This window comes from Oncorhynchus mykiss, chromosome 22, assembly GCF_057628025.1.
Source record: "Oncorhynchus mykiss isolate SJ-2025 chromosome 22, ASM5762802v1, whole genome shotgun sequence".
NCBI lineage: Eukaryota > Metazoa > Chordata > Actinopteri > Salmoniformes > Salmonidae > Oncorhynchus > Oncorhynchus mykiss.
In genome coordinates, this window is record NC_143043.1 from 40,437,886 (window position 1) to 40,450,773 (window position 12,888).

At 41.4% G+C, this 12,888-nt stretch overlaps 1 protein-coding gene across 2 annotated transcripts in view; it reads right to left on the reverse strand.

The window, feature by feature from the left end:
* LOC110502094 (low-density lipoprotein receptor-related protein 1B-like) overlaps positions 1-12,888 on the reverse strand; it is a 225,377-nt gene that overhangs the window by 39,211 nt on the left and 173,278 nt on the right. The window contains exons 59-66 of one of the 2 annotated variants that reach the window (XM_090216050.1): positions 12,277-12,409; positions 9,599-9,705; positions 9,134-9,266; positions 2,963-3,085; positions 2,618-2,740; positions 2,196-2,336; positions 1,746-1,880; positions 552-671 (exon numbers count right to left, since the gene is read on the reverse strand). In XM_090216050.1, coding sequence (XP_090072176.1) covers positions 552-671; positions 1,746-1,880; positions 2,196-2,336; positions 2,618-2,740; positions 2,963-3,085; positions 9,134-9,266; positions 9,599-9,705; positions 12,277-12,409 — 1,015 coding nt within the window. Of the gene's footprint in view, positions 1-551; positions 672-1,745; positions 1,881-2,195; positions 2,340-2,617; positions 2,741-2,962; positions 3,086-9,133; positions 9,267-9,598; positions 9,706-12,276; positions 12,410-12,888 lie in introns of both variants that reach the window. The other variant, XM_090216049.1, reaches the window with a different exon arrangement.

Here is a 12,888-nt window from a genome sequence, read left to right on the forward strand (position 1 = left end):
TTTTAGAATATGTTATACTCTCCGAAGGCACTGTATCACAGTGGTGTATACACCCGTAACTTTAACCCTTTAGAGAAAAGATGTGAAATAGATTTTAGTGAATATTGCCAATCATTATTAATGTAATCCTTATTGGTCACATCAGAAACAGCTCAGTTTTATACTATCTAAATTGTTAAATGACTGGTCTTGTATACATTCAGTATTACTTATACATTCCTGTTGTCTTCATGTAAAAGTTATCTGATAACTATGACAGTATCTTTACAATGAAGAGTGGTAAGGATAATGTACAGTTTCATCTATTGAATAAAACTAATCTTTTCAAATAAAGGGTATACAATATTCAAGAACATTTTGCAGTTCATAGAAATACATAATATACTAACAGTATACTGTTTTAATTCCTTTTAGCTTAAAAATACCAGATAAAATACTGTATATCAATTGAAACTACAACAGTAAAAAAAATCCTAGCTCAATTTGTGGCACATCAAGATGATAGTTCAATGTAATTCAGTTAGAACATACAGTAATAAAATGGTCCATACCTTTTACTATACAGTTTCTATTGATTTCCTTGAAATTCTTGTCACAAGTACACTTGTAGGATCCTTTAGTGTTTGTACAATAGTGAGCACATGTGTCAAACTCAAGACACTCATTGATTTCTGAAGAGAAAAGGAAAAACACTCAGTTACTGTACTGCACATGGAAACAGTTAAGCTGCCATACCTCTCAAATCAGAAATGTCAGTTAATGTTGATATTGCCCTAACCTATAGGATTTGAGGATACCTATTGTATACTGAAATTAAAATAAAAAATACTTTAAAAAAAAGTGAGATTTGCACTAGATTGGACAGTTGCAATGTCAACATTTGGTATATATCATAAAAATGTATGAAAACAAAAACGTGCTATTTGGTCTTAAGTTAAGGGTTAGGCATGAAGTTAGCAGTATGGTTAAATTCAGGGTTAAGGTTAAATTTAAAATCGGATGTTACGACTTGGCTGAGAGACTACCCTGCAGAGCTGCCTACCAGTAAATTAGTCATCCCAATTAATGCCAACCTGCTAAATATATATATATATATATTGCTGTTAACACTGGTTCAGTTTCACATGTTGAAGCACGTTCATATATAGCTTTACTAAGCAACAGTTACTGAGTCATATTCAGAGTAGCAGTCAGCTGATGTGATGACAACATGCATAGGAAGTCTGGGTTTAAATGGTCCTTGGTTATCTTTCAGAAAGAGTCTTAACCCATTACGAAAGTGGCAATTACAACTTGAGTACTTAGTTACTCTCCCCCTTAATAGAATAATCAATAACCACTGAGCACAAAAGCAATAACTAGGAGGCAAAAGCCAGGTTTAGAGTTCAGTTTATAATCGCAGATATCGTTATCTCCAACTAAATTATGCATAACTTGCCTACTCAATCCGTAATTACTTAAGCTCATTGAGACTGGATGGCTTACTATATTATCTGTAAGTGAAAGCTACTAAGATACTATAAACACCTACTCGGAGATAAATATATTGAAGGAATTGGTGTCTAAGGAAAAACTAGAAAGCAATATGTGATGTATATTCTTCATTAACCACGGCTATGTACATATTTAACCATATTAGTTAAATGTATATATTTCTTAAATGTGTTAAAGAATGCCATTTATTATTACGGTAACGTTATTCTGTCTAATTAAACAGTGAGGGGGAAAACCAGGACGTACAGTACCTTCACACTGGGCAGTCTTCAGATTCCTCCTGAAGCCAGATTTGCACTGACATATTGCATTTGTGTTTGTCTGATTGCAAATTGCATCCTCCCCACATGGGTTTGTTTTCTTTCCACATATGTCTCCATTGGAAGCTACAGTCGAAGACAATGTGATTGCACATGAAAACACATTTCTATACATCGAATATACTTGCAAAAAGTTGTTCCATTGATGCGTGGAAGCCAGGTGAAGATCAACTTTCTTCAAACAAACAAAAAACTCAGCAAATTTGGATCATGTATTGCCATAAATGTTCTGACATCATCTAACATTTGGATCTAGCAGAAGAATATAGCAGAAGAGCCCTAGATTATCTCACGGATCAAGTTCCTCCCTAGAAACATTTAATACTTCAATCTAAACAGAAGGATATTGATCTGTGTGACACACAAAACACACACACATACAGGCCTTGCAGTCTTGCTCATCCGATCCCCCGTCCCCACAGTCAATGAAGAGGTCACACTGCAGCTGGGCTGGGATGCATCGCTGGGTACTGCAGGTGAACTCTGCCTTCCCACACCGTCTGGGTCTGCCAGACACCACCTCTGCTTTGGGACGCACACAGAAGCCAAACACACGTCAGGCTGCATCGGCAACAGAGAAGGCATTTGCATGAAAGGATGAGTGGAACTCTGAGATATCTTTATATGATGTGATGTGGAGTTTGTAGGGAAATCAAAGGAACTTGACTAATACAACATTGTTGCTGTTGTCGCACTGATACGATTAGGAAAAATGTTTTATTGGAATATACAATTTCCTTAGTTCAACATTCTTGATTAAGAAAAATGTAATGTAATTTCAACTGTAGCTGGTGTAAACTCACCACATTCCTCCTCATCCGAGTTATCCCCACAGTCGTCAACCTTGTTACATAGTTGGTCAGGGCGCAGACACACACGGTCATTTCTGCATCGGTGTGGCCGTGTGGGGGGACAGGAAAGTTTGGCTGGAGGGGAGAAGAATAACACAAGTATTGCAGACAGTCAAATACATTTTAGTTCATTCAACATAGTCCATTCTAGTCTATTTGAATTACTCCATTCTAGTCCATTCAACAAAGTCCATTCTATTCCATTCAACAGAATCCACCATTTCAAACATGAATATGACCTTGCATGGAGTTATAATAAAATATCCATCAAAGATCTAAGTTGTTATTTCAACCCACCACACATCTCTGTGTCCTCATCTGAGTTGTCTCCACAGTCGTCCTTGCCATCACACACCCACGCATGGAGCTTGCATAAGGTGTTGTTGCAAATGAACTCATCAGGACGGCAGAAGAAGATGCCTGAAATTACAAACGGAAGGTTAACAGTAGTGCTATGGGCTTTCTTTCACAAGGCTGTCTTATAGCTAGGTTTTTCCATTTCCTTCTAAACTTCTATTCAATAGCATTGTGCTATCACTACAGTGTCTGTATGAAAGAACATTCTTGTTAGCAAAGTCAGTGCTTAGTCAGAATATGACTATTGTTTTGTACACCTTTCACAGAAAAACACATGGCTAGAATGGTGATTGATATGCTACTAGCCATGTGTTATGTGTGAATTTCAACACCCCTTGTTGCTGACATGGTACTATGAAGGAAGAAAAGCAAATGTGTGTACAATATTGACAGGCATGTAATCTGTATTACAGTGTTCCAGTAAACATGCTCAACTCTACCCATAGTTGCAATCAATGTTCCCTCTAAACTGAGCACATAAGCACATTTCCTCCTGGACTGCCGCACAGAAGAAATGCCATGCAAATACGCAAGAGATTGAACTTCACTCAGTTCGCCCCATTAGTTTGCACTATAGATCAACGTTTTTTCTGTGATTGGATAAACATTATATCAGCCCCTTTTCAATGTAACAAACCAAAACAAATCTAACTTTGCAAGATTGAGTCTGTAATTTTGTTGTAGGCAGAGCCAGAGTGCAATGGAGGATAATTGTATTAGTGGTTGCGGTCTTTCAATCATGTGTGAGTGAATGCCTTTTCAGATGACTTCAGATCAGAGCGCAGAGCCGTTTGCGTACACATTCTGTTGATATTCTTTGCAAGTTAGCGAGTTATTAGCCCAGTTATAGATAAGTATAGGTCAGTAATACTGCTTCCTACAAGAGCACAAAATGTGTAGACTATATTTCAAGCTATTTTTGAAAAGCCAGTCAAGTAAAAATCTTATGTTTTAATTAAAGGGGCAGTGTTGTATTTTGAGACAGGCTTGAATATGCAAATAGGCCAATAGGCAGAGGGGTAGTCTACATTGTCTAAATCACTGTATGGTAAAAATAAATCAAATCACATTTTATTTTATTTGTCACATACACATGGTTAGCAGATGTTGATGTGAGTGTAGCGAAATGCTTGTGCTTCTAGTTCCAACAGTGCAGTAATATCTAACAAATAGTCTAACAATTCCCCAACATATACCTAATACACACAAATCTAAAGAGGTGAATGAGAATATGTACATGTAAGTACATGGATGAGCGATAGCCGAGTGGCATAGGCAAGGTGCAATAGATGGTGTAAAAAACAGTATATACATGTGATATGAGTAATGTAAGATATGTAAACATAAAAGTGGCATTATTTAGAGTGCATTGTATAAAGTTACTACTGATCCATTTATTAAAGTGGCCAGTGATTGGGTCTCAATGTAGGCAGCAACCTCTCTGAGTTAGTGATTAACGTTTAACAGTCTGATGTTCTTGAGATAGAAGCTGTTTTTCAGTCTCTTGGTCCCAGCTTTGATGTGCCTGTACTGACCTCGCCTTCTGGATGGTAGCGGTGTGAACAGGCAGTGGTTTGGGTGGTTGATGTCCTTGATGATCTTTTTGGCCTTCCTGTGACATCGGGTGCTGTAGGTGTCATAGAGGGCAGGTAGTTTGCCCCCGGTGATGCGTTGTGCAGACCACACCACCCTCTGGAGAGCCTTGCGGTTGAGGCTGGTGTAGTTGCCATACCAGGCTATGATACAGCCCGACGGGATGATCTCAATTGTGCATCTGTAAAAGTTTGTCAGGGTTTTAGGTGACAAGCCAAATTTCTTCAGCTTCCTGAGGTTTAAGAGGCACTGTTGCACCTTCTTTACCACACTGTCTGTGTGAGTGGACAATTCCAGTTTGTCTGTGATGTGTACGCAGAGGAACTTTCCATATTCTCCACTGCTGTCCCTCGATGTAGATAGGGGAGTGCTCCCTCTGCAGTTTCCTGAAGTCCACGATCATCTCCTTTGTTTTGTTGAGTGAGAGGTTGTTTTCCGGATACCACACTCTGAGTGCCACACTCTGGAGATGTTGTTTCCTACCCTCACCACCTGAGGGCGGTCCGTCAGAAAGTCCAGGATCCAATTGTACAGGGCAGGGTTGTGACCCAGGGCCTCATGCTTGATGATGAGCTTGGAGGGTACTATGGTGTTGAATGCTGAGCTGTAGTCAATGAACAGGATTCTTAGATATGTATTTATTTTGTCCAGATGGGATAGGGCAGTGTGCAGTGTGATGGCGATTGAATCGTCTGTGGACCTGTTGGGGCGGTACGCAAACTGAAGAGGGTCTAGGGTGGCCGGTAAGGTGGAGGTGATATGATCCTTGACTAGTCTCTCAAAGCACTTCATGATGACAGAAGTGAGTGCTACGGGGCGGCAGTCATTTAGTTCAGTTATATTTGTCTTTTTGGGTACAGGAATAATGGTAGCCATTTTTAAGCACGTGGGGACGTGGGGGCTTTGAGGACGCGTCTAGGTATGCCGTCTGAGACAGCAGCCTTGCCAGGGTTAACACGTTTAAATGTTTTACTCACGTCAGCCACGGTGATGGACAGACGGGGGGAGGAGCGCAGTCCTTGTTAGCGGGCCGCGACGGTGGCACTGAATTATCTTCAAAGCGGGCAAAGAAGGTGTTTTGTTTGTCTGGAAGTGTGACGTCGGTGTCTGTGACGTGGCTGGATTTATTTTTGTAGTCCGTGATTTCCTGTAGACCCTGCCATATACAGTGGGGCAAAAAAGTATTTAGTCAGCCACCAATTGTGCAAGTTCTCCCACTTAAAAAGATGAGAGGCCTGTAATTTTCATCATAGGTACACTTCAACTATGACAGACAAAATGAGAAAAAAAATCCAGAAAATCACATTGTAGGATTTTTTATGAATTTATTTGCAAATTATGGTGGAAAATAAGTATTTGGTCAATAACAAAAGTTTATCTCAATACTTTGTTACATACCCTTTGTTGGCAATGACAGAGGTCAAATGTTTTCTGTAAGTCAACACACTGTTGCTGGTATTTTGGCCCATTCTTCCATGCAGATCTCCTCTAGAGCCATGATGTTTTGGGGCTGTAGCTGGGCAACACAGACTTTCAACTCCCTCCAAAGATTTTCTATGGGGTTGAGATCTGGAGACTGGCTAGGCCACTCCAGGACCTTGAAATGCTTTTTACAAAGCCACTCCTTCGTTGCCCGGGCGGTGTGTTTGGGATCATTGTCATGCTGAAAGACCCAGACCCAGCCATCTTCAATGCCCTTGCTGATGGAGGGAGGTTTTCACTCAAAATCTCACGATACATGGCCCCATTCATTCTTTCCTTTACACGGATCAGTCGTCCTGGTCCCTTTGCAGAAAAACAGCCCCATAGCATGATGTTTCCACCCCCATGCTTCACAGTAGGTATGGTGTTCTTTGGATGCAACTCAGCATTCTTTGTCCTCCAAACACGACGAGTTGAGTTTTTACCAAAAAGTTCTATTTTGGTTTCATCTGACCATATGACATTCTCCCAATCTTCTTCTGGATCATGCAAATGCTCTCTAGCAAACTTCAGACGAAACTGGACATGTACTGGCTTAAGCAGGGGGACACGTCTGGCACTGCAGGATTTGAGTCCCTGGTGGCGTAGTGTGTTACTGATGGTAGGCTTTGTTACTTTGGTCACAGCTCTCTGCAGGTCATTCACTAGGTCCCCCCGTGTGGTTCTGGGATTTTTGCTCACCGTTCTTGTGATCATTTTGACCCCACGGGGTGAGATCTTGCGTGAAGCCCCAGATCGAGGGAGATTATCAGTGGTCTTGTATGTCTTCCATTTCCTAATAATTGCTCCCACAGTTGATTTCTTCAAACCAAGCTGCTTACCTATTGCAGAATCAGTCTTCCCAGCCTGGTGCAGGTCTACAATTTTGTTTCTGGTGTCCTTTGACAGCTCTTTGGTCTTGGCCATAGTGGAGTTTGGAGTGTGACTGTTTGAGGTTGTGGACAGGTGTCTTTTATACTGATAACAAGTTCAAACAGGTGACATTAATACAGGTAACGAGTGGAGGACAGAGGAGCCTCTTAAAGAAGGTCTGTGAGAGCCAGAAATCTTGCTTGTTTGTAGGTGACCAAATACTTATTTTCCACCATAATTTGCAAATAAATTCATTAAAATCCTACAATGTGATTTTTTGACTGTCATAGTTGAAGTGTACCTATGATGAAAATTACAGGCCTCTCTCATATTTTTAAGTGGGAGAACTTGCGCAATTGGTGGCTGACTAAATACTTTTTTGCCCCACTGTACGTCTCGTGTCTGTGCCGTTGCGTTGTGACTCCACCTTGTACCTGTTCTGGCATTTCACTTGTTTGATTACCTTGCGGAGGGAATAGCTACACGGTTTATATTCAGACATATTCCCAGACCTCTTTCCATGGTTAAATGCAGTGGTTCCCTCTTTCATTTTTGCACGAATGCCGCCCTCCATCCATGGTTTCTGGTTAGGGTAGGTTTTAATAGTCACAGTGGGTACAACATCTCCAATGCGCTTCTTAATAAACGCACTCACTGAGTCAACGTATAGGTCTATGTTGTTCTCTGAGGCTGATCAAAACATATCCGCTTGATCAAAACAACCTTGAAGCTAGGCTTCCAATTGGTCAGACCAGCAATGAATGGTTCTCGTCACTGGTACATCCTGCTTGAGTTTCTGCCTTTAAGACGAAAGGAGCAAGATGCCGTCATGGTCAGATTTGCCGAAGGGAACTCTTTGTATGCATCGCGGAAGTTAGATTAGCAGTGGTCGAGGGTATTGCCCATGCACGTAGTGCAAGCAATATGCTGGAAGAACTTAGGTTGATTTAAATTTGCTTTGTTAATATCCCCACTACAATAAATGCAGCCTCAGGATGTATGGTTTCCAGTTTGCATATAGTCCAGTGAAGTTCCTTGGTGGATGTCTTGGTGTCTGCTTGAGGTGGAATGTATACAGCTGTGACTATAACTTACGAGAATTCTCTTGGTAGGTAAAATGGCCGGCACTTGATTGTAAGGAATTCTAGATCGGGTGAGCAGAAGGACTTAAGTTCCTGTATGTTGTTATGATTACACCATGAGTCGTTAGTCATAAAGCATATACCACCGCCCTTCCTTTTCCCAGAGAGGTGTTTATCACTGTCAGCGTGATGCATGGAGAAGCCCAGTGGCTGAACCGATTCCGACAACATATCCCGAGAGAGCCATGTTTCCGTGAAACAGAGAATGTTACAATCTCTGGAAGGCAACAATTGCTCGAATGTCGTCTACCTTGTTGTCAAGAGACTGGACGTTGGCTAGTAGTATACTATAATACATAAAAAAAACTAAATACTGCATTGTTTCCTAAGAACTCGAAGCGAGGCGACCATCTGTAATTCATTTTATTTTGTAAAGTGGTTTCTTGCATCATACAACACAATACAATGTAATTTACAGTCACCTATTTGGCCCATGGTGTTACAGACCAAGTAGAACATCGTTAATTAATTTCAAGCCCTTCATAATATAAATATATCATGCAATATAGGCCAGCATTGAACACCACATATAGGCTACTGTAGGCTATATCATAGAAATCAAAAGCTATTTCCATGTGAACATGTTATGGGTTTTGCTCCATTGGTTTGTTTATAGGCCTACGTTATGCTCACATAGCCACAATAGCCTATTGGCTACTGTCTAAAACTGTAAGGGTACAGCCTCAGCGATTATGTGTAAACGCTTACCGAAAGTTGCACAAAATTCCCTGTTCAAGTTTCCGCTCACTAGACAAAAATTTGCTCAGTGCCCGACATTTCAACACCTGAAAGGCATGTCTCTACTGTAGTAGGACATGTTGCCTGTAAATTAAAATAAAGTGAAAACAGACCTGTATGGAAAACCAACTACTTACTAAGAGGAGACAGTTTCCACCCCATCTCTCAAATTTTCAACTGCAACTGAATCAAATTAGCTCTGACTAGTCCTGTTGTCATTTCTAATACCTGTCCAACTCTGGCTGCAGTTACAGTTTTCTAGTACATTGATATGTGAAGTGAGTTTGTCCAACCCCTGTCGTACCTTGACTGCAGTTCTCCTCGTCACTATGGTCCACACAGTCAAACACGTCGTCACAGCACCATCTCCGTGGGATACAGTGGGCGTGGTTCAGACACAAGTACTCATCTTCCTTGCACTCCTTCACGCAGCCCGCCTGTCGACATGGCAACACAAAACAAGTAAACAGCATTAAACATTATTAAATGTCCAACACAGTCAAGCCATTCTCAGTGATACATTTTGATACAAGTGTCTTCAATAACATCCTTTTGTATACTGTTAGGAACAAGGCACCAAATTATGTAGGGATGATCCTTACAAATAGGACAATCCCTAGATAAATGCTTCATACAGTGTGGGAAAATCAGCCACCGCACTTTTTTTCTTCTTATCTCTGCCGTTTTACGTAAATAAGTTAAAGAAAGCTACAGTAAGTGATTGATTGATATCGGACGAGGTTAAAGTACCAAGCAGAGCCACACCCACCTCATCTGATCCGTCCAGACAGTTGTCCTGTCCATCACATCTCAGACTGGCCGAGACACAGCCTCCACTGGCACACACATACTCATTTAGGGAGCAAGATGGGAGCACTGGAAACACCCAGATCAGAGATAGAGAGCTTTATTGAGTGCACACACTCCACAACATAATAATATAACACCCATCATTCACAGCATGAGTGGGGCCGGTTTGGATGTGTTCTGCACACTGTTATGAACTTGTGAAAAAATAAATGCTACAACCCATTGTTTCTGTCCAAACCAGCAGTGCTAGACTTTGAACAGATCCTAGTTCTAAATATGATGTCTTCCCTCAGGCTAGAGCACGCTGTGTGCTGCCTACTGCTGTGCTAAAACCCACTCAGGCAATCATCACTATTGGGGCTTTCGGATGAGGTTATGAGCCATGTTGCAATTATCACCAAGTGGGTTAACCCCAATGTGTAAGGGTGTATTCAGACCCCTTGACTTTTTTATATTTTTTTTTAGGTTACAGCCTTATTCTAAATTCTATCGATTAAATTGTTGTTTTTTTCTCATCAATCTACAAACAATACCCCATAATGACAGAGCAAAAACAGTTTTTTTTAAATAAAAAAATAAAAAAACAGAAATATCACATTTACATTTATGTATTCAGACCCTTTACTCAGTACTTTGTTGAAGCACCTTTGGCAGCGATAACAGCTTCGAGTCTTCTTGGGTATGGCGCTACAAGTTTGTCCCACCTGTATTTGGGGAGTTTCTCCCATTCTTCTCTGCAGATACTCTCAAGCTGTCAGGTTGGATGGGGAGCGAGATGTTCGATCGGGTTCAAGTCCAGGCTCTGGCTGGGCAACTCAAGGACATTCAGAGACTTGTCCCGAAGCCATTCTTGCGTTCTCTTGGCTGTGTGCTTAGGGGTCGTTGTCCTGTTGGAAGGTGATCCTTCGCCACATCAAGGACCTCTCTGTTCTTTGCTCCATTCATCTTTGTCTCGATCCTGACTAGTCTCCCAGCCCCTGCTGCTGAAAAACATCCCCAAAGCATGATGCTGCCACCACAATGCTTAACTATAGTAATGATGCCAGGTTTCCTCCAGATATGACGCTTGGCATTCAGGCCAAAGAGTTCAGTTTTGGTTTCATCAGACCAGAGAATCTTGTTTCTCATGGCCTGAGAGTCTTTAGGTGCCTTTTGGCATACTCCAAGCGGGCTGTCATGTGCCTTTTACTGAGAAGTGGCTTCCGTCTGGCCACTCGACAATAAAGGCCTGATTGGTTGAGTGCTGCAGAAATTGTTGTCCTTCTGGAAGTTTCTCCCATCTCCACAGAATAACTCTAGAGCTCTGTCAGAGTGACCATCGGGTTCTTGGTCACCTCTCTGACCAAGGCCCTTCGCCCCCTATTGCTCCGCCCAGCTCTAGGAAGAGTCTTGGTGGTTCCAAACTTCTTCCATTTAAAAATGATGTAGGCCACTGTGTTCTTGGGGACCTTCAATGCTGCAGACATTTTTTAGTACCCTTCCCCAGATCTGTGCCTCGACACAATCCTGTCTAGCAGCACTTTGGACAATTCCTTCGACCTCATGGCTTGGTTTTTCTCTGACATGCACTGTCAACTGTGGGACCTTATATAGACAGCCTTTCCAAATCCTGTCCAATTGAATTTACCACAGGTGGACTCCAATCAAGTTGTAGAAACATCTCAAGGATGATCAATGGAACCAGGATGCACCTGAGCTAAATTTCGAGTCTCATAGCAAAGGGTCTGAATAAGGTATTTCTGTCTTTAATTTTTAATATTTTAGCAAACATTTCTAAAAACATGTTTTCACTTCATCATTATGGGGTATTGTGTGTAGATTGCTGAGGCCATTTTTAGATTTAATCCATTTTAGAATAAGGCGGTAACGTAATAAAATGTGGAAAAAGTCAGGCGGTCTGAATACTTTCCGAAGGCGCTGTATTGCTTACTATATGTCTGCTTCAGAGGGACAAGCGAAAGCCAGGAAAAACATTTTTAGTAGGTAAAGTGTTTAAAACATGTTGGCTCACCATTATTTTTTTTAAAGAAGATGGAGAACCAGCTAAAGAATGATCAATAGCAGAGTTTTGGCACAGGTAGACCCAAATAGTCCTACTCCTATTGGCGCGACGCGTATGATGTTTGTCTTTCATGACAGCGACCCAGCTTCTTTCCCTGCCCTGCTATTCGCTAAAATACCAAAAGGTACAAATCTGTTGGCGAGGTTGCTAGGTGGTTTAAGCAAACTTTTATTTGATAAAAAAATAATATTTGGGGGAGGGGGACTCGCTCGCATCACTTTTTGAAGTGTTTTTATCCGTCATACAGTTCATTATGTTTTTATGGCTTTACTGTGGGTCAAAACACATGGCGTAGAGAATTGGAACAGTATTTAATTACAAGTCACACAGAAAGCAGCCTTGGCAATTCTACTGCTTGTAAAGCACCCCCCTCCACACCAAAATGTCCTCATCTTACCCTACTCCCCATAAAAAAGTCCAGAAAAACTCTAACTTTGTATTGTTTTTCAACCAAAGTATATAAACTACAACAGTCCATGTTACCGCAGGAGCTTGTGGTATTTAGCTTTTTAACAACTACCTAAACCTCACATTAAAACGGGTTATTTTTACCTTGTTTTCCTCATATACCGTACCTGTCCCCTGGCAGTTCCTCTCGTCCTCTCCTGTCTTGCAATCCTCTTGGCCGTCACAGAGCCACTTGAGGGAGATGCAGAGGTTATTGAGACACTGAAACTGGTCCTCAGCACACCGAGCCTCACAGTCCTTCTGTAGAGAGATATAAAGGACAAGAAGCTCACATTTACAATAGGCTTATACTTTACATGTTAGGCGTTCCAATTCTTATACAGTAGAACCATATGGTAATACTTTCTTTGAAAGGTACCTTCACTAGGACTTGATAGCTCATTTATAACCCATACATGACACTTCATTGACAATTTGAATGCTTTATATGTGCAGGATGGCAGGGTATTGCCGGGCATTGACACCCATTGAGTTTTCATTGCCTGTTTAGTCAGTTTTAGGTAAGAATAGGGTGGACAACATTTGGGCTCCCGAGTGGCGCAGCGGTCTAAGGCACTGCATCTCAGTGCTTGAGGCGTCACTACAGACACCCTGGTTTGATTCTAGGCTGTATAACAACACAGTCCCATAGGGAGTCGCACAATTGCCCCAGCGTCGCCTGGGTTTGGCTGGTGTAGGCCGTTATTGTAAATAAGAATTTGTTATTAACTGACTTGCCT